General features: G+C 35.8%; 2 protein-coding genes across 3 annotated transcripts in view; both read right to left on the bottom strand.

Moving 5' to 3' along the window:
- LOC144960241 (NXPE family member 4-like) overlaps window positions 1–22500 on the bottom strand; it is a 384922-nt gene that overhangs the window by 314210 nt on the left and 48212 nt on the right. The window lies entirely within an intron of this gene.
- LOC144960442 (uncharacterized) lies at window positions 4672–15739 on the bottom strand. Its single transcript, XM_078893524.1, has 5 exons — window positions 15170–15739; window positions 14671–14757; window positions 13451–13512; window positions 12418–12634; window positions 4672–10506 (listed from the first exon to the last, which is right to left on the bottom strand). The coding sequence occupies exons 1-5, from the start codon at window positions 15231–15233 to the stop codon at window positions 8492–8494; spliced, it is 2445 nt and encodes an 814-aa protein (XP_078749650.1). The 5' UTR covers window positions 15234–15739; the 3' UTR covers window positions 4672–8491.

Here is a 22500-nt window from a genome sequence, read left to right as displayed (position 1 = left end):
ATTTAGCTAGATCGTCATTTAGTGTTTTGCAGTCGTCTGTTGTTTTTATCTGATTATATAATGCTGTGTCGTCAGCAAAGAGGCGCACTTTTGACCTTATACCTCGTGGAAGATCGTTTATGTACACTAAAAATAGGACGGGCCCAAGGACTGAGCCCTGAGGTACGCCCAATGTCACCATCCCGATAGTGGAAGTCTCGCCGTCGACAAGAACTTGTTGGGTGCGATTGTCCAGAAAAGTTGCAATCCATTGTAAGGTTTTGTTCCTGATACCAACGTCATACAATTTCTGGATTAACCGATGGTGAGGGACCTTGTCGAAGGCCTTTGCAAAGTCCAGTAGTACTAGATCAATTTGACCACCTTTATCAATAGCAGCTGACAGATCATGTGTTAATGATAGAAGTTGAGTTTGACATGAGTGGTGCTTCCTAAATCCGTGCTGTTCATCACAAAAAATACTGTTAGTTTCGAGATATTCAGTTATTGAGGATCTCACTATATGCTCCAACAGTTTGCAGCAAATGCAGGTTAATGAAATTGGACGGTAGTTTTTTCTATCACCTTTCTTGTAGATGGGTTGGACAAGAGCGTGCTTCCAAACAATTGGTAAGTCTCCCGTTTCAAGAGAGAGTTTGAACAAATGTGTGAGGGCAGGTGCAAATTCGTTACTCAATATCTTTAAGAGACGGGATGGTATTTTGTCTGGGCCATATGCTTTCTTTGGATTTAGAGTGGCGAGGAGTTTGGAAACGCCCTCTACTGTCACATTGATGATTTCGGCCATAGTGTTGGAATCGTTTTCTTCGCCTTGTAGTTGTTGAGTGGTAATTTTGGTATGAGCTTTTGAAGCAAAAACAGAGCAGATTTGGTTATTAAGTATGTCTGCTTTTTCCTTTGCATCAGAGTATAATACACGATCATGCTCAAGGGGCGCTATACCAACCGAATCGCACCTCCTACTTTTTATAAATTTCCAGAGCTTTTTGTTTGAGTCTTCACTAACAAGTTCCTTAACATGATTATGATAGGCCTTTCTACTCTCTTTTTGTGTTTCTTTTTTCAGTCGGGCATAATTGTACCAGTCTTTCTTACTGTTGGTCTTTCTCGCTCTGCTCCATGCCTTTTGTTTCCGTCTAGATAATCGTTTGACGGTGGTGTTTATCCATGGTTGGTGAAATTTCCTTGAGCTTTTCTTCGTTGGTACATGTTTGGTCATCATTTTGTTTAGGTGGTCGTTGATGGCAGTCCAAACATCCTCAGTGCTTTCTAGATGTTGATTAATTATGTTTTCACTAAAAAGACGAGTTTCTGTCCGCATTTCGGCGATATTTGCCTTTTTCCAAATAGTACTAGGGTGTGATTTTTTTGTGATTTTGTTTGCTTTGATAGTGCTTTCCGTGATGAGGATGTCATGGTCACTAATGCCTGGAATGGTTGTACACTTGACAATTAAATTTGGTCGATTTGTGATAAATAAGTCGAGGATATTTGTACCCCTTGTTGGATTTTTGTTTATTTGACTCAGGCCAAAATCTTGCAATTTGTTAATAAATGCTTGGTTTATAAATGAAGGATATTGGTAACTGATTATTTTTTCTTGTTCCCAATTGATATCAGGTAGGTTCAGGTCTCCGCTTAACCAGAGTACATTTTTCGGGTCTAGGCTATCAATACAGCGTGTTATCTCAGTCATTTGTTCCATAGTTGAGTTTGAAGGTGTTCTATACATAGCGCCCACAGTGAGTAGGCCTTGTTCTGTTTTGATATTTACGATCACCGATTCTGATTTTGTTTGAATGTCAAGCTTTATTACTGAGAGGTTCGTTGTTGTTGCAACCAGCACGCCACCATACCTATCTTCTCGGTCTTTCCTGAACACGTTGAAATATGTCTCTGGTGGAAATATTTCACTGTCCTTTATTTCGGAATGTAGCCATGTTTCCGTACCTATGATTATGTCTGGTTTTATTTCTGATATCAATTTCCAAAATTCCGGTAGTTTTGGAATTAAACTTTGAAAGTTTATGGTCATAGTTCTCAACATGTTTCTCGGTTCACCATTACGGTCACTGTTAGTTTGCCTGTTTGCTATTTTAAGCGTGTTATGATTTGAGTTGATTTGGTGATTGATTCTTTTTATTTCATTTGGCCTCATATTGACCCTTCTTCCCCCCTTTGTTGTTATTGTCTTATTTTCACAAGCCACGTTCTCATTATGTTTACTTAAGTCCTGCATATCATCAAAATGATCAGGTGTTGTCATTATGTTTTGTTGATATGTTGATGTGTCGTTTACTATTGGCATGTTGTTGTGAGTGTCGTTGAGTGGTTTGTTGATCAGAGACCTTGGGCACCGTTGTGTGTTATGTACTTTGAGTGCTCTATTAGTATGAAAGGGCGGTGGTCTGTGACCTATTTGAATATTTATTTTTCTTCGTTTCCGCACACCACCACGACTTGGTCGTAGCCGCTGGCTATTACTGCTATTATTGTTACCGTGATACCAAGACGATTCTGTGTCATTCCAATAAATGTTGTCGTAATAAGGATAAAAATAGATATGGCACATCGTGACTAAAAATCTTAACGTAAGTGTAAACAATAAATGGCTAGTACAATACTTCAAACAATGGGATCTACACCACTAAAATGTTAATTTATCTAAAAATCCTCTTATGAATTTCCGAGAAATATATATCACAATGTAGAATAAAACTTTATTAAAACGACTGTATAAAAATATTCCAGACTTTTGTTTTAGAAATCAATAAAAATCACACAATTCGGGAGAGAAATAACAACACGGCTGCCGGTTAGGCGAACTACACACTACCATACTATTGATCACAATCTTCTTCTCAAAAGTCTTGAAATTACTTATGGCGCTTGATTGGTTTAGATCATATTTGTTTAATCGTAAACAGATTATTACGGTGGATGAATATAGATCTCAGGAAATCATTCTTGATTGTGGGGTTCCCCAGGGTTCAGTACTTGGACCCGTTCTTTTTGTTCTGTACGTTGGCCCTCTGTCTAAAATCATCGGAAATTTCGGTCTGCCTTACCATCAATACGCTGATGATACGCAATTGTACTGCGTCTCCAAAACGAGAAATTTACAAGAAGTATCAGCCGATAGTAAAAATTGTATCCAAAGTGTTAAGAAATGGATGAATGAGAACAGACTGAAACTGAATAATGATAAGACGGAGGTGCTGTATGTGGGGAAGAGGAAGTGGAAAAGTGAAACACATTTGAACTTGGGGGATACCTCCATTCAAATTGTTGACAAAGTGAAAAACATTGGTACATTCTTAGACTCTGGACTGTCGATGGAGCATCAGGTTGATAATTTGGTTAGATCTCTCTTTTTCCAACTAAAAAAGATTGCTTCCATTAGACGGTTCATATCTGAGGATGTGACCAAGCACCTGGTTGTGTCCCTTGTACTATCGATATTGGATTATTGTAATGCTCTGTTGTTTGGCGTTTCGCAATATAATCTGAGACGTCTTCAATTTGTCCAAAACAGCGCTGCCAGACTAGTATTCATGAAGCGTAGGTGCAACTCTGCTGGACCTCTGCTTCATGACCTGCATTGGCTGCCTGTTGAGAAAAAGATTTAATTCAAAGCTTGTGTTTTAGCGTATCGTTGTCTTGAAGGCACTGCCCCTTTCTACATTTCGGAACTAATTGAAAGATATTTAAAACCCTGCCCCTTACGTTCGGCCAGTGATTCCACAAAACTAGTTGTCCCTCGAATTAGGAAAAATGCTGGAATGAGATCCTTTTCTCAATTCGGACCCTCTGTTTGGAACACCTTACCACAGAGCATTCGTGAAAAAGAATCTTTGTCTATTTTTAAACGTTCGCTTAAAACATATCTGTTTCGATTTTATTAGATGGTATGAGAAGCAAGATAGGTTTGGTTTGTGTTGTGTGTTGTTTGTGCGTGTGTGTGTTTGTGTGTGTGTATGTGCGTGTGTGTGTAAATGATTATGTTTCAGCCAAAGTAATTTGTAATTTAAGCACTTAGAGTCTGGTGTCTCGGAGTTTTAGCGCTATATAAGTTTTCAGCATTATTATTATTTTATTATTATATTGAATTTGAGATATCATTTTATTATCTCTTTGGCACCTTTATAATTTTGTTTGACTCATTTTCACAAGCAAATGATTAGCTTTTAACAAGGCATGACTTTGTTCCATTTAAATAAAAAAAATATTGTGCATATGTATAGAGCAATGCCTACTAAATGTCCTCAAAGCGCTTTACGGGACACCCTACTCAACAGCCACCATTTAATCGATGACCTCCTTGTTTTTAACTAGGCGTGTGGCACATTTTCCATTGTATTTTTATAACATATATATATATATATATATATATATATATAAGTATCAATCCACTATTAAGGTGACCACTGTGAAATGCACCAATTGGAGGACCAAGCATATGTCTTGTTCAAATTGATTAAACTGTTCAATCTTTGTTCAAATGAGTATAGTTTGATTCCCTACAATGATTTATGAACACAATTCTGATGCTTGATGATCACAATGGTATATAGAAAATTACTCGGTCCCCCTAATGTTTTACTAAGTGTTTCTGTAGCTTTAAGGAGACATTTGGTAAAAACATGTTTTTAGGGAGACCACATTAAAAAACCCTTTTAGGGAGCCCAGTATATGTTTATATATGTGTATACCTAAGAGTGCATTTTCAAGTGAGCTACCACCAAATTGTCTAAAATAAAGTAAGTCCTTAAGATTAAGAGCTTCATGGCCATAGTGTCGAAGCTTATCCCAGTCCCAGTGTGCGTAGAGTGAAGTGGCCGAGCAACGCATTTACTAACTCCTGGGAAGGTCCATCCCTCAGAAGGGGCGCTCAGGGAAATAACCTGGGACTCAAACACGGCAAAAAATATTCCCAGTTGCTCCGTGCGCCATTGTTTTTGCAGTCCCCGACCCCTTTAGAAACCTGACGACCCAGGTTAAGATCAGAGATAGAAGGGACCAGGCAGAGGAGTTTATTTGTTGTTGTTGTATACCACTGAATGGACTTGGTTTGTTTTGTTTTTAAGGGTTTTACGGCGCTTGCAACACATTAAGGTCATATCAGCGCCAGTAAAAAGGAAGAAAATGGGATAGTAAAAAGTTCTGGAACTACAATTAGAGCACCCAAGAAAAAGTAAGGCAAAGGGGATTTGTTTCAAATAGGAAACAGTAGATTCCAAGAGCCCACTATCAAAGTACTTAGTTTGAGATCACCTAAACGTCTCATTCAGACACAAGCACAGGTCCCAACAAAGAGGGATACACTCAAATGTTTACAAAGCATAAATAATATGTAAACAAAACAATAAAGAGCATAACAGACAGATGATTTACAAGGGAAAAATATAATCTCCCAAAACTCGAACTATACATTTGACTGTTTCCCTCCCAGCCAGGTCCTGGACAAAACCAAGTAATCCCATCCCGAGACAAAGACAGAAAACAAGTTGGAAAACAGACATAGGGGGATAGAAGACGCAACGAGTACGTCCCTGCCCATTATGGGAAGTCGGGAACCCCACCCAGTGAATGGAGTTGGATGGATAGGACAGCAGATCTGATGGACACAATGAACGGCTTCAATCAACATCTCATTCACTTTAACTTGCACAATGCTTGCTTTGGTTTCGTGGTAGACAGTTCGTCTGACGCCCGAGTTGCCAGGGTTCGAATCTATATTTGTGGCGATGCAGAGTCATTGTAAAAGTCTCATTTACAGTCTCACTTGTGTTAATTGGAGTACGTTACTGAATTGTAACAACGTTGTTCTGTTCGTGTCCATATAAATGTACTACCAGCTGCACGTTGAGCTCATTGTGGGTTTTATGATACATCAAGCTCGTGTAAAATTACATTTACATTTGACCGAAAAATGATACATAACGATAGAAGTCTACAAATCATATTGCAGGTTTATTTCAGTTCCAAAAGCCATCACAAACATTCATCCACTGTATCACATAAGTCTTTGGTCACCAAATAAAAGCATGAAGTTTGCTATGTGTACAGTGCAACATAAAAGGATAGAAACAGTTTTACTGATAAAACCCTCAAATGATAACAAACCAATATGTTGTTGCTGGTAAGTTGCTTAATTGCATTTGTTAAAAAGCATAAACTGTGAAGCAAAAGTGTTGAAAATCGTTTGAATAAAGTTTAATGCAAAAAAAAATAATTCTTAAGCACTTTATGCCGTTCTAAGCTGTCGTTGCTGCATTTTTTTTCATTATTAATTATTATTATTCTGATTAAGGATGAGGGGATAAAGAAAGAATGAAATTAAATGCACAGAGGTGTCATTTCTTGACAGTCGCCTCTAAAGATTGCAACTCTTAAAATTATCATAAAAAGAATAGTGAAATTTTACATTAGGTATCTAGAAAATGCTGAACATAAAGCTACATTGGCCAATTAAGTTAGGGTTAGTAGAAAGACTTTTTATTCTGCCATATCTGATTCTTTCAGATATTTCTACATAGCTGCCAACTTTTAAAAAATAAAATAAGGAACGCTCATTTGGCCCGGGATGAGGGACGATGTGTGCCGAAGCCCCCCCCCCCCCTTCATCGAATCGCAACATATAAAAGTCAGCCTTTTTAATTACTATTACTAACACTAACAAGTTTGAGATGACAGAGGCTAGTCCAAATGTTGCTCAATTATCGGGTTTAGTACCAGCACATTTGAATCGTTAAAATGACACTTTCCACAATGATTGTTGTTTTGTTTTTAAGGGTTTTACGGCGCTTGCAACACATTTAGGTTATATCAGCGCCAGTAAAAAGGAAGAAAATTGGATAGTAAAAAGTTCTAGAATTACAGTTGAAGCATCCAAGAGAAAGTAAGACATAGGGGAACTGGGAACAAATAGGGATCAGATGTAGATTCCAAGAGCGTATCACCAATGTACTTAGTTTGAGATCACCTATAAGTCTTATCCGGACACAAGAACAAAATCCAACAAAGAGGAACACACTCAAATGCTTACATTATACATTAAAAAATAACAAATATAGTAATAATACATAACAGAGAGATGATTTACAAGGAAAAAAATATCATCTCCCAAAACAATAAATATGCATTTGACTGCTTCCCTCCCAGCTAGGACTCCGGCGAGGGCCAGGAAAAAAACAAGTAATCTCATTCCAAGACAAAGACTGAAAGCATGTTGGAAAACAGATATAAGGGGATAGAAGACACAGTGTGTACCTCCCTGCCCGCTATGGGAGCTTTCCACAATGAGATCAAAATTCAGAACGGACAATATAAAGAAAGAATTCAACTGCCTCAACTTTGATAAGGACCAATACACAAGAAGCACAATTGTAAAATAAATGAAATAACTTAAGATGGTTAGAAATGCATAACTACCAACCTGGTACATCACTTGAGAGGGCGTTTTGGGGTAAAAATTAGGTGAGTTCAGATAAAAAGTAGACGATTGCATATATGTTTTCTTTCATGCAACATAATGGTCTGTAAGTAGTATACTATAATAGTAGTTATAGTAAAATGCACCTCTAAATATTAGAGAATTCCTACTTCTTTACTTTGACAAGATAAACACACCTAAAAATGGAGTATACTTATTTTTCTTGAACCTAAACCGTTACAAAAGCTTGCTTGAAAAAAAAAATTAAAATCAGATGAAGATGTTTTTAAAGGGATTAAATTTATATATTTCATAAATTAATAAAGGGAAATAATCATTGTCATCTTTAATCAATATAAGCAATTGATTTTCTTATTGAATACCTTCCAATCAAAAAGGTGGATTTAATTTTATTCTTAATTAAAATAATATTTGTAACAAATAGTGAAAGTATCAATACTGTCTTAGAATATTCAAAGTATATCGAGGCTAACATCCATATCCTATGCAAATCTCCAATACATTATGAAAGGTTTGAGTAAAATACAGGCGTCATATAAACGAATGGAACTTTTTTAATTGTTGAAAATCATTTATGATAGAGGCATAATTCAAATTAAAGAGCTACACAAATGGAGATTATGCTCTCACTGGACACCAATAATAATGATAATAATAATAACAACAATAGTAGTAGTAGTAATAGTAATAATAATGGATCAATAATAATAATTCATTAGGCTCACATGGCTTTTTTACCACAAATTAGTCAAAAATTACAAAATACGGATTTTGAACTAAAAATAAGCACTTACTGACTCAGGAAGTCAAATACGGAACAAATCCGTTTTTAACAGAACGGTTGACAGCTATGGTTCTACAAAGCATTTGTCTCTCAAGCTGAGCAAATGAATGTTCATATAATATAAAAAAGGATATTGCAATGATGAACAGATTGTACTATATAAAGATAAAACGTTTTTGTAAACCCCCAAAATATGTCAATAACACTATACAATACAATGAATGTAATACAAATCAAATTCATGATTGTCATTACACCGATTGAAACGCTCTTTCCCTTCTATATTTATTTCTTTCATTAAAAATCTTTGTCTTCACCAAACTAATTAGTGTACCTTCAGGGATTCCTTTTTGTGAAAATACCCTGTGGTGTTTTAAGAACAGAATAATTTCAGACTTTCTAGGTAATGATCCCCTTGAACCATGTGCTGAAACATCTTCGACAAAGTTTTTAAAATATGACTTGACTCTATCTGTATCCTCATCTGACCATGACATGTATCTCCGATTTTTGCTTGAATTCCTCTTGGGTTCAGTTTGTTTTGAAGAACACGTAAGCTGATTTGGCACTCCTGCTTCACCATCAAATATTTCTTCTTGATTTGCAGCTGTTACTATGGATGTTCCAAAATTTGCATTTGAGTCTCTATTCACTACAAAGTCATTTGTTTCAATGTTACAATTTCCTTCCCCAGTGACCGATGCTGAGTTATCAATTTGACCCAAAAAATGACCAACTTCTGTTATTTCTCGTATTGCAAGTGGACACTGATAAATGTTTTGATTGATTGATTCACTGTGTCCCATATGTCGATAGAAGACATCTCTCTCGTGTTGTGGGACATCAAGTAAGGCAAATAATGTCGAAGCTCGGTGCCTGAATTTATCAGCTATTAACAACTGGGGTTTCTCTAAATCCTTTACTAAGGAAGTGACATATTTGATGGCAATGTAACCACTTACATGATCTTTGGATATTCCTGTATTTGGAAAAAGAAATGGGTTGTCTGAAATATCAACAGCTTTACGCTCCTGTGCAAGTTTCCTTAAAGGCTGAATTGTGTCATTGGGTATCAACACAGGGACCAACATCTTGCTTCCCTTTCCAGACTGATAGGCCAGCTTATACTTCTCAAGTAACGCTTTTTCCAGAGGATCAGTGACATGTTGTACAAGCTGGGGATCAACCCATACACCTGAATCTGCATCATTCCAGTCTTTTAACAACATCCTTGCGGGTTCTCCGCCTCTCCTCGCATTAAACATTGTAAGCCTAGCTACGATGACATTGCGAAGCCTAACAAACATATGTGAATCAAATAATTGATAATCATCCTCACAAATACGGACCATCTCTTCAGTAATAAATTGCCGTAGCTTCTTTATATCATTCTCTAATGGCATCTCTTTGGGTTTTCTCAAATTTGTTCTCTTTGCTTCACATTGAACTCTGGCTGTAAAAAAAATACTATCCCAATTATAATCCAGGACAGCTTTGAACAAATCTATCTCTGCGGATTCTTCCATTTTGTTTTGCATTATATATTCCCCTTTTAAGAAATTAATTAACTTTTTCAATATAAATCCAATTGAAAGCTTCAAGCCTGCTTTCAATGTCCCATCCTCTTTCAAAGTCATTTCAGAAATGGTTTGCGATATTTCATTAAAGTTACAACGCTTCACCACGTCCTCTCCAGAGAAAGAAGGTTGATTTGTTCTCTTCCTAGTTTTTAAAATCAAATTTCCTAAGATGCGTAAATCACTCATTATAACTTTTCTCTCCTTCTTTGAACTTTTACTCCACAATTTTGTTCCTAACAATACTATAGCTTTGTCTGATCGACACAAATTTCCCACTTCATCATTCCGAAATTTGTCAAGAATATTCTCCTTTATTTCTTTACTTGCATTGGGAGCCACGGGATAAAATTTTACAACCCCAGTACACAGAGCATGCTCAGTACTACATTTCTTTTTGTGTTCATAAACCCTTCGTCCAGAGTAAAACCCCTTACAGCCAGCACACATAACAACTTCATGTGACCCTTGTGCTCTCTCACGCATAACTATTGAATTGTTTCTAGTGTTTGAATAAAAAATGCCCTTTTTCTTGAGAATCTCCATTGTTCTATCCCTTTCCTTTACAGGCTGTTTCATGGCCTCTGTAACTTCTGTCTCATCTTTGTGTTTCCTCATCAAATGCCTTGAGAGTTTTGTTTGCAACTGTCCACAGTATGGACAGGGTCTCCTTGGCTTTTTGTATTTCTCTGGAAAAAAAAAGAAGAAAATAAAGCACATCATGCTATGAACTATGAAAATAAATCAATAGACAGATCGTATGCACATCAGCTACATGACAGCGATAGAGAGGAATAGCATTCCAAATATTTAAGGCCTGGACAAGTAACTGTCATAATTCCTTCTTGTTATATACTTTTCTACCATCTATTCCTTTGGAAGAGGTATGTTAGATTTGTGGAGACCTCTGCCACATAACAAATCCAGTGAAAAGACGCCATATTTTTGTTTTGAAATAGAAATAAATAGATCAATCCACCCACTTCACTGGGTTCAGGGTTCCCTCTTCATTATAATCAAAATATGAACATAAATCGGAATAGTAACACATTGAAGTCTCATCTGAATACATAGATTGTCCTTTGTTGTTTCAGCGAAAAATCAGACAGAATGTCAAAAGAATTTTAGGTTTTTCCCCAACCACCCCTTGGAGGGATCAGTATCAGCGGAATGGTAAGCGTCATGTTTTTTACGTTGAGCAACAAAATTTACTCCAAATGCTTCACTCGACCAGGCGGAAAAGCAATCAAGAATAGACCCAAGTCCTATCCAAAGACTAACATTTCATTTAAGTTTATTGTAGGCCCTTGGCCAATCGACAAAATTCAATTCACATAAATTATTTACAACAATCAGAAATTAATTATATCAATAATAGTAATAGAATGCAATGAAGGCAATATCATAATAATAATAATAATAATAATAATAATAATAATAATAATAATAATAATAATAATAATAATAATAATAATAATAATAACAGTAGCGGCAATAAGTAACAATTAATATAGTAACAAAAGTAATAATAGACTATAGTTCATAGTCATAACAATGACTTTCTTTGTCATTGAGGGAGTGAGAAAACATCACCGGCTGGCAGAACAAACAGCCGACATCAATCAAACGTCCTCCAGACCGGTTGAGCATCGGCTTCATTAATTCCTTAAAGACTTCCCCCCAACTGCCTGAACGATGCTGATGCCCAGACAACTTAATCCTGATTTATATTTTGTGGGAATGAAATATGACATGTATATGCCGGAAATATTTCAATAACAAACACACTGTTCAGATAGAAAATATTTGAGTCTTGCCTTTGTTAATTGACACAGGTAAGTTAGGAAAATAAATGCTAGTAAAAACGATCAGCAAGTTCGTGAACACTGCTTCTCAACTCGAACATATGTTTTCATCAAATCTACACACATCATGTTGTGAGCTGAATTTTAATGATCTCAGTTGTCATTGAAAGGACACCCAAGAATTTTAGAATAAAGAAAAATATTGAACCTGGAAGTCAAAAGGGTTTGTAGCACAGCAGACATTATCAAAGTATAATTTTAGTACCGACAAATTAAAAAGAAAATGTGCTTTTCTTTAAATGCTCCCAATCATCATATACTGTTTAGGTTGCAAGATTAATAAAAATGTTATCTACTCTGATTCTCGTTAAGTTTCCAGCTGGTCTGTGAAAAAAAGCCTTAAGCATCATAGAAATACAAAGAAACAGTTTTAATATATAGATGGGTTGTAACAAAAAAACCATTTTAACACTTACAATACAAGCAATTTAAGTCTATTACAGACAAAAAAAACCCCAATAAAATAAACATGAACATTTTTATGGCTGGTTTCACTGATATCACTCACACATTGGGGTTTCAGATTCTAAGATGTCCACCCTATCAAATTTGGATTTGTGCTTGTTATGTAAATGGTAGCGTATTTTGCGACGCAGCACTGCCAAAACAGAAAAAAATGCAATAACACAAATGCAGCACCATGGAGGGGGTGGAAGTTTTCTTTTAAAAGGAATGGGTAAATTAAAATTGATCCCACAAATATCAAAGGAGAAGAATGACAAAAAAATGACTCACCATTGCACGTAACACGTTGGTTTGCAAGTGTATAGCATTCGGGTTGAACCTGGGTCCCAGACTGGCAACGAGGTTCAGTCTGTGATAGTTGTGGATGAGGCTCTGACTGAGTTGGGGAATGAGCACTAGGTTCCAGAGACAATGATGTACTCAGCATTGGGTACCTCACAGAGTACGTAGAGGAATCAGACTCGGAGTCAGCAACAAAATCGGGACCCTGTATATTTTGTGGAAAAGATGACAGATCAATCAATTTATTCATGTTGACAATAAACATGAAGAGCCATTGTTTAATAATCCAACTAAACAATTAGCTGGTTAATAATGCAAGTATAATAAAAAAGAGTTGAGAAAGGCAGACATATTGTCTAAGTATTTAATATGTTCAACTGTGCTTGGATAAATATAGATACACCAACCAGGGTTTCAGTAAACCGTTTTTAACCAACTCTTTAAATCCTACACCAGGACCAACAACTACAAAACAATTTTTTATATCACTACGATTCTGGACATATAAACGGTTGTCATTGCAACAATATGAACTTCCTAACCTTGCAACTGCAATATAGTTAACAAAAAAAGTTGATAAACATTACGATGCAAGAGAATTTGGACAAAATGCGAGATCAAAAGTATAATCCCAACAGAAGCTATTTTAATTTTTCCTGGAAACGCATCATTTTCACATTTTGTCAAATAAAAAACAAACGACTTCAAATGTGAATGGCTCATCAATGAATATCACTTCAAAATATAACGAGGAAGGTTTAAAATAGTGTTATTGTTGGCGAAGTCCACTGCAAAGAAAAATTTTTAACAACAAAAAACTAGGAGATCTCACTGGTGTAAAACAGTGTTGTCCTTGTCCTGAAATATTGTATTGCGCCTAACAGACTGCAGGTCTCATCTTTTGTGGCAAATGTGTTTTGTCCACCACAAAATATGGTGATGTGAAGCATTTTGAGCATGGTGCCAACTGTGGATAAACGCTATACAAATGTTATGATTTTATTTTAATGTACATACTTACCACAAATGAATCATGTGATATGGAACTTTGTTCTGCATCACTTTCAGGCTCTGAGTTGGAGTCTATATAGAAAATAAAAACAACAAAAAAAAGCTGAAGACTATCATGTGCAAGTTTTTCTCTAAACTCTTAAACAAAAAATCATGCCATCTTATGCTGTAAAAGGATTTTTTAAAAATTATTTACCTTATGACTATTGTCCTTTGGAAAAAAAAGAAAATTAAGTCCGAAACCTTCTGGCTATTTTCTTTTAAATTTCAAGAACGTCAGAGTTGGCAAGGGAGGACGGAAATATAATTCCAGAAACCAATCTGTCTATAATCATATCCATATGATAGTTTTTCGTTCAAGATTCAGGTACAGTCCACTTAGGATAATCGCAATACCTTGGGATCATCGAAAATGTTGGGATTAACCGAAATTCAGTTTCCTGTCCACTATTTCAACATTTTACACATTTATTGTCAACTCAAACCAGTAAATAATATTCTTAGTCAACCACATATAGAGCAATTTGATTGAAACAAAAACCATATGGCAGCCCCGTGTAGATTTGTCAACCAAAAGCAGCTATGAAGCAAGCCGATATCTTATTCAGATTGGAAGAAGTTTCAATCTTTTTTCTCAACAATTCAACATTTGTCAGAGTTAAAGAGATTAGCCTTAATGAGAGACAATAAGCTCTCACCAAACTCATTGGTCACAATGCACAGTTGTTAATCCTAAAACAAAGGATATCGCTCAGTCTCTCTTTATAACTGTCATTTATAACCTGTTGTCAAGATTATGACCAGCCCACCCCTCTTCTATTTAATGGCCACCGATGACGTCACAAACCCATACTGCAGAGCCCCGCCCTCTTTCGACTCTAACAGAGTGGTGACACACTACTGTAGCATTAAATCCTGCTCACTCTCGATTCTTCAACCTGTCACGATTTCATCCATGATGAAATTTAATCATGATATACTGTTTGATTTCTTGAATTTACCACTTTTTAAAAAACCGAAGTTTGTTGCAATTAACCAGTGACTTTTATATAGAATTATTTCCATTGCTTAGGAAATATTGTGATTAACCGAAAGTTGCGATTAAATGAGTTGCAATTATCCGGAGTGGACTGTAATAGTATTACACATCATGACTCAAAAAAAAAAAAAAAAAAAGCAAACTATGTGTACCTCAATGTTATTCATTTCCTCATCAAATTACATTCTTACCATTAACATCATAGATCACATCAAAAGGGTTGTCTGGATTGACAGCAAGACATTTTTCAGGATTTTTAAAGCTCAAATCTCTCTGATCTGAAGTTACAAAAGAAATAGCATATTCTCAACATTAAACTATGATTTTGTGATGGCTGTGATATGGCATACTGTATGCATAAAGCAAGATGCAAAGACAGGTTTAAGTTTAAATTATTTTATATTCTTTTCAAAAATCCATTCTAGTTTTGCCAAAATAAAATAAACACGAGAAGTGTTGAGTTGGATAGCGCTAAAACTAAAAGTAGTAGTGGTAGTAGTAGTAGTATTAGTAGTAAACGACAGATCTTACTCACTAGTGTGAATCTACAGTCTACAGAAGTTCCCGAATTATCTGACTCCACTTCCAAATGACTGACTGACAAGTGACAATCATCAATCGGTGTGTGATGTCTACCCTATTGAAAATCTTAAATCAACTGTGATGTAATAAGAATGGCCAATAACTTACCATTATAATTATCTCGGTGTCTCTTCAATGATGCCTCCAGCATCAATTTACCCCACGATGCCATAGACGTCTAGTTTGGAACTCAGCAAGTGACGAAAAAATACTTGCGGCTATAGAGAGGACGTCCGTCGGCCACTCTCTTTGTAAGTCAGTAGTCAGTGGTTATCAGATATCCTTGGTTCTTGAAAAATATAGAAACACAGCGGTTCATTTAAAAAGACTCTTTTGTAGATCAAGTTATAATGTTAGGTATTGCACTTTAAAATCTCTTCAGACATAGAACGAGTCAACTTGACGTCTAGACCAAATCATTTCGAAGATCGATATGGCAACAGCAACGCCTGGAATGGAGGATTTAAATGCGGCATCTGACGATTCTACTGCTATGACAGAAGATGCTCCATTTCACGACGTCGAGATGGCTTCAACTGGCATCAGGCATCAACATGCTACTCAATAATGGGTTTGATGAAGCGTTTGACTAAGAACTAAAGGCCGAGCTGATAACTGATAACCACCTACTACCGACTTGCAGAGTGAGTGAGTGCCGAGTGCCTCTTTATGCGCGAAATTGACTAAACATACGTTTCACGAAAAAAAGAGTTACTATGTTTGCTTGTCTCTTGTCACCAAGATAAGAATCCGGACCAAGATTCGATAAATCTGTTTCTAAAAATAGATTATAATTCGTATATCTTGTTCATTCCTCAGTTCATCAACTTTCACACAATTTTATATTAGGTTTTCATTACTATAAAAATCCATATAATGCTCTAGAATTTTAGAGAAAATTTCGGAAAGATATATTGCCTCACTATTGAAATATATCGATGAAAACACTGGTACCCTATTGTACTTTTTTCAGGCGGTCACCTTATTGACCAACGTGAAAATTTAGGCATAACTCTTCTTACTGTGGTGTTTAACAAATAACTTCAATACTATGATTTACAATTATATATCCTTGACGGTTGGGTTGACAATCTTAAACTAAAAATAGAAAAGTGAATGTGCTAGAGGTCAAATCAATAGGGGGACCGGATTTTGGTCTCCCTATTGGTAAAGTACTGTAAAATGAACTAATAGGGGTACCAAAAGTCTCCCTATCCGGTATTAATACATATATATATATATATATATATATATAATATTATATATATAATATATATATATATATATATATATATTATCTAGTATAATTATACTAGATAATAAAAAGGCGCGAGCAGTCAAAGGATTCTGGCCCATATCAGACAGAGTAATGCAATCAAACTACAAGCAAAACCTTTTGATTTTGATATTTTTCAAATATACGCCCCAACCACCAGTCACGATGATGAAGAAGTGGAAAATTTCTATGAACAAATAGATAAAGCAATGCATCAGTTTAAGTCTTCAGACATGAAACTGATCATGGGCGATTTTAATGCCAAGGTGGGCCGAGAAAGAATAGAAGATATTGTGGGCCCACATGGTCTGGGAGACAAAAATGACAGAGGTGACCGTCTTATTCAATGGTGCCGTCAACATGATCTGACAATCACAAATACTTGGTCAACAAACCACAATAGAAGGAAGTGGACATGGAAAAGTCCAGGTGATGGAGTGAGAAACCAAATAGATTACATACTCATCAGCAAACGTTTCCGAAACTCAGTTTTGTATGCCAAATCTATGCCGGGGGCTGACTGTAACAGCGATCGTATACCTGTGCTATGCCCCATACGAGTTAAATTGAAAATCTGCAAAGAGCAAAGGCTAAACCTAAATACCAACTAGACATTCTCCGGGAAGAACAGAAGATACAAGAAAAATTTGAACTATCAGTAAAAAACAAGTTTGAAGTGCTTGGAGAACTAACAGATATAGAAGAGAAATATGAGCAGTTTAAAGACAGTGTTGCTGCATCATTAGAAGAAAATGTTCCAACCACACTTAAGTTGCAGAAGAAGAAATGGATTACTCCAGAGATATTAGAACTAATGAATGAGAGAAGAAAGGCCAAAAATCAGGAAGAAAAATACAAGACTCTGAACAGGCAGATAAAAAGAAAATGCAACGAAGCTAAAGAAGACTGGATAAATGAACAATGTCACTATATAATGTCCTGCAAAGAAAAAAATGACAAATTCTTCCATCAGAAAATCAAAGAAGTGACAAACAAAACTAAATCAGGTGCAAAAACTTTCATCTTTTTGCTTTGACTTTCGTGGTAGATATTTTATTAAATTATAAAAAAAATAACTTGTATTTCCTCTTTTACCTTTGATTTTTCCCTTCAGCTGGAAGAAAACAAGAGCAGACAATGAAAATGGAAGATAGAAGAAAAGCCATCTCATTTTCGGACGATGTACGGACGATGTAAGTCATAATTCATTTTTCAAGATTTTTACCATGGAATTATAAAATTTTTAGCTTAATTTTTTCTCCATTTCAATTTAATGATACTTTGTATTAGGCTGAAATATCCACATGTAGAAAGCAGGTGATGAGCCCATTGTGTTCTCAATTAAAAGGTCCCAGATGTCAGCCGCAGCACAGCGCCGCAAATTGAGCTAGGGAGAGGTGGCTTGCTCCCGGCCACAAAACACGATGAATTTCGAAAAAGGTTTTCTTTGAGAATAGAATTGCAAAGACCATACCGCTGAAACCACACCTCCCCCCCCCCCCCCCACATCATCAGACGCCAAGACAATGTACGGTTTCCTCAAACTTTTTTTTTGTCCCGAGGAGTTCGAGGAGACCACGCTTGTGTGTAGTCACGGATTGTCACGCAGTTTGTTGCACAATGCTGCAATTATTTTAACCCTTTAACAGCGACGCTGATTTTTGTTTGTTTGTTTGTTTCCTTCTATGCATGTTATTTTAATGAAGAATAAAAGGTTTCAATTAGGAGAGCAATAAGGGTATCGCGACTCCGACTTCAATTGTCTGTAAATAATCCCATTGCCGTTACTTGTCTTTTGATGAAGACGTTAAGATCTGGTGTTGGGTCAAAGTAAGATCGAATTTCGCCTTAAAGGGTTACGTGTTTCTGGGTTTTGTTTTGGTTTGTTTAATTCCTCTTCTTCTTCAAACTCATTCTTATCATTTCCTTTATAATTGGCAAGTGGTTGGCTGTACTAACTCGCAAAGTATACTGAGACGCACCACTTTTAAAATCAATAAATCGCACATAAGACTTGTCATATTCCTTGTCTGTTTTCATCAAAAGAAAGTTTGTTCTATCCTAAACAAATTAGTGTGTGACATTATAGATATTGATCATATCAACATGGGAAAAGATCAAATAATAAATAATGTTCCACTCCTCTGCTACTGCCTGCGTAAGTAATAAATAATAATAATAATAATAATAATAATAATAATAATAATAATAATAATAATAATGATAATAATAAAATAATAATAATAATAATAAATAAATAATAATAATAATAATAATAATAAATAATAAAATAATAATAATAATAATAAAATAAAAATAAGATAAATTTAATATAAAAAAATAAAATAAAATAATAATAAAATAATAATAATAAAAAAAAATAAAAATAAAATAATAAAATAATAAAAAAAATAAAAAAAAATAATAATAAACCATTTTAAAGAGTCTTCTCGGAAAACACAAGCTTGGGCATTTAAAAATAAAATATATTTTAAGTGAAAAAAAAAAAAATAAAAATAAAATTCATAGCCAAATAAGTTTATAGAGTCAATAAAATAAAATGCTGTAAAAAGTGTCTTGAGATTTTTTTTAAAGGGGCAAAGACTTGCACCCCCTCGCCCAGGGTAGTTCATTCCAAAATTTGGGGCCGAAACAAGAAAAGATCAACCCCAAAATTTTTGTTCTTGATTTTTTCCAAATTTTCGTTGGCATTATATGTTTAAAGTGTTTTTAAAAATTTCAATGACCCCGTGATCTGTGAGATATCCTGTTATCCCAGTAAAACAATTATAAAAAAAACCCCTGTTTTAAAATGTGCCTTTTTCAAGGGGCAACCAGTGGAGGGCCAAAAAGGGGGGTTGCTGATAAAAATTTTTTTTTTCCAAAAACAAATCTTGCTGAAATGTTTTGCAGAGTTTTATTTTTTTTTAAAGAAGCCTGATGCAATTTTGACAAGCAGGGATTTCCCAATAATCTAGTTTCGAAAAAAGGAAACAACCAATTTTTTACATGTTCCAATTGAAAAATTACTGACGGACGAACGATTTTTCTTCAATTAAAAAATAAAAGATTTCAAGGCAATTTTGAGTGAATTCTCATTTCTGAAAAAATGACCCCCAAATTTTCCCATCTTTAAAACTTTGATCTTTCACCCCAAAAAAACCCAAAACCACATTCCCCAACTCCCCTTTTTCCCCTAAAATTCATTTTTTTTTTTCTCTTCATTTTAAATTTTTTTGCATCCATCCCTCTTTACATCCTAAACCCCTTTTTCCCACCGTTTCAAAAATTTTTGAGTATTGCAAGGCCGGGCTTTCCCCTTCCCACCGGCCCAAAAGGGCCCCATAATTGTTGATAGGAAAAATTGGGGCATCTCGGGGCCGGTGATCTTTAAAATCAGCTCATTCCAAAAATTCCGGCAAATCGAAGACGCGATTGTGGGTCAAACCGAACGGTCATTAGGTTTTCTGCCTTGAAATTTTAACTCCTCTTTGAAATTTTTCCAGAAGTCTCTTGAATGATATTTAGCTTTTGGGTCGTCACCTTTGAAAAGGAAAAGGTCAAAAGGAACTTTTAAAACCCAAATATTTTATATAGCGCAAATCCACAAACATCCAAGCGGTTTACAAAGGGGACCAAAACAAAAAAAACAAGGGAAGGGGCATAAGCATCTGAGGCGATTTAAAAAATTATTTGCGGGATAACACGGGGCGGCCGGTTCTAATTTTGAGTTGGTGAGAGAATTTGAGTAAAGAGCCTTTTTCCCGGACTAAAAGCGAGGCTCGAACCCCTGAACTTCCCCCCAAAAACGAGTGACATACCCAAACCAATACCCCACACAAGTGTTTTTTCCATTTCATTTGTTACCTTCCCCTTCCCCGCCCGAGCTCGTTGACAGTCCCCTTTTTTATTTCTCACCAAACGAAAGTAGAGGAGTGGTGATTATTCAGGGACCCCTGACTCGTGTTTTTGTCCGACCAAAAAAGCAAAAATCAAACCGGAAGGACATTTTTTAAAACATCATCCCAAATTTGTGAGGGGCAAACACTTGGACTTGGGTCAAAATTTCTGATATCATAGCCCCCGGGGTTTAGAGAAAAAAATTATGAGCAGGGGCGTGGTGATTGGGGGGGATTTTGGGGCCGGCACCGCATCCTTTTTTGAAAATGGATTCAGCATTTTGAAAATAAAAAAATGAGAAAGGATATACCCCTTTTTTTATAAAAATAATCGTTTTTTAATTTTTTTTCTTTCTTTTGTTTTTACAATATACATGTTTTAAGAATTTCCCTCTGAATCGGCACCCCCTATCGAAAACCACGTCCCCCCCGTAAGTATTTTGTTTTTAGGGGGTACTTCGTTTGTAACGATCTCACAAAAAAATTGTTATAGCAGGGCCCCCAAATGGTCGTGTTTTTTTCTATTCTATACATAGCGAAGAAAGGAAGGATTTTTGAGGTGGACGGGGGTGTAAGAGAATTAACCCCCTTTTTCTGACATGAGTTTTTTTTTTTAAAATAGTATTCCCTTTATATTTTTTTAATGAATGAAAAACCCCCTTCCAAAAGAAAAAATAAGAATATCGCGATCCGGGGGTTTAATTTTTAAATATAATCGCATTTGTAAATTTTTCTATATAAAAGGTAAGATTAACATTTCATGGCCCAAATAAGATTTAGTTCGCTCCCCCATGCACACACAAGTGAGAAAGCCAGGTATCTTTTTACACAAAATGAGACATTTCGGTACAAACGAACATGTTTTTAAGTTAGGAAAAACGTTTCATGCTAAAAAAAACCCCAAAAACGGTCGATAAAAGTCGCTTAAACTTACAAAGTAAAAACGTCCCAAAGAACTGAAATTTGAATTCAACCTGTTTCCGTCATACGACTTTCCCCCAAATTCCGTTTTTTCAGAGAAATCGATGCCTTGTTTTTTATTGAACGGGTGGAAAAAAAGAATTGATCACACATGTCACGTCTGTTCTCCTACCCCCACGATGTGGGGAAAATCGACAAAGAGGGTGGTCGTTAAAAGAAATGACAAAAAAACCAGTACCCTGAGTAGAACAAACTAATGGCGAAATGGGTTGGGCTGAGTGGATTAATTAAGATGTTTTTTCATTTGACTTTAAGAGAAAGACAATTAAAATCCCTTGGTCAATAATTTTATGGAAAAAAGTACCCAAAAAAATGTTTCGTTGTGGAAATTGTGTGAGAAAGGAAGCAAGGCAGGCATAGGACGACAATAAAGAAAATGTATGAAAAAGAAGCAAGACGACTCGGACAGTATGAAAAAAGTAGAAAAAAGAAGCAGAGACAGACATCGGGCAGACTAGTAGAAAATGCATGAAAAAGAAGAGAGAAGAAATCGGACGATATTAGAAAATTATGAGAAAAAAGCGAGACAGACATGGGAAAACTATTAGAAAATTAATGAGAAAAGAAGCAAGACAGACACGGACAGCTATGTAAAATGTATGAGAAAAGAAGCAAGGCAGACAGGACAGACATTAAAATGTATGAGAAAGAAGCAGAGACAAAATCGGACGACATGAAAAAAATGTATGAGAAAAGAACAGAGACAACTCGGGCAGTTGTAGAAAATGTATGAGAAAAAAGCAGGACAGCAAAAAAGGACGATATGTAAAAAAATTTGAAAAAGAACAGAACAGACATCGGAGGAAAGGAATGATGATACAAAAAGGTGATGGCATTTTTATTTTGATAACGATGTGATTGCTGTGATAGTAGTAATATGACGATTGGGGTTTTTTTTTTGTAGTAGTGGCGGGGGGTTTTTAATGTACAAAAAATGCTGATGATGTAAAAGGGGTGGTGGTTCTAGCTTTGTAACGATGTGGAGGTTTTCTGTGGTAGTAGTATAATAATAAGGTTTTGTGGTGGGGGCAGATGGGTGTTTTTTGATGGAACTTTTTATTATTAAAAGGGGCACTGGAAAATTTTAGTTATGGGGCGCAACTAATTTGGTGTGTAAAGTTTTTGTTGGTGTTGAGGGAGAGAGAAGAGAGAGAGAGAGAAGCCGGATCTTTATTTTTTCTCCCCTCTCTCCTGTTTTTTTTCTTTTTCCCTTCTCCCTCCTCCTCTCTCCTTTCCCTCTCCCTTTCCAAAACTTCCTTCTCTCTTCATCAAAAATCTTTCAT

The sequence above is a fragment of the Berghia stephanieae genome, chromosome 15 (assembly GCF_034508935.2).
Source record: "Berghia stephanieae isolate SIO BIC M18660-M18661 chromosome 15, UCSD_Bste_1.3, whole genome shotgun sequence".
Classification (NCBI taxonomy): Eukaryota; Metazoa; Mollusca; class Gastropoda; order Nudibranchia; family Aeolidiidae; genus Berghia; species Berghia stephanieae.
Note: the sequence above shows the minus strand (reverse complement) of the source record. Positions and strands in the feature narration are given on the sequence as shown.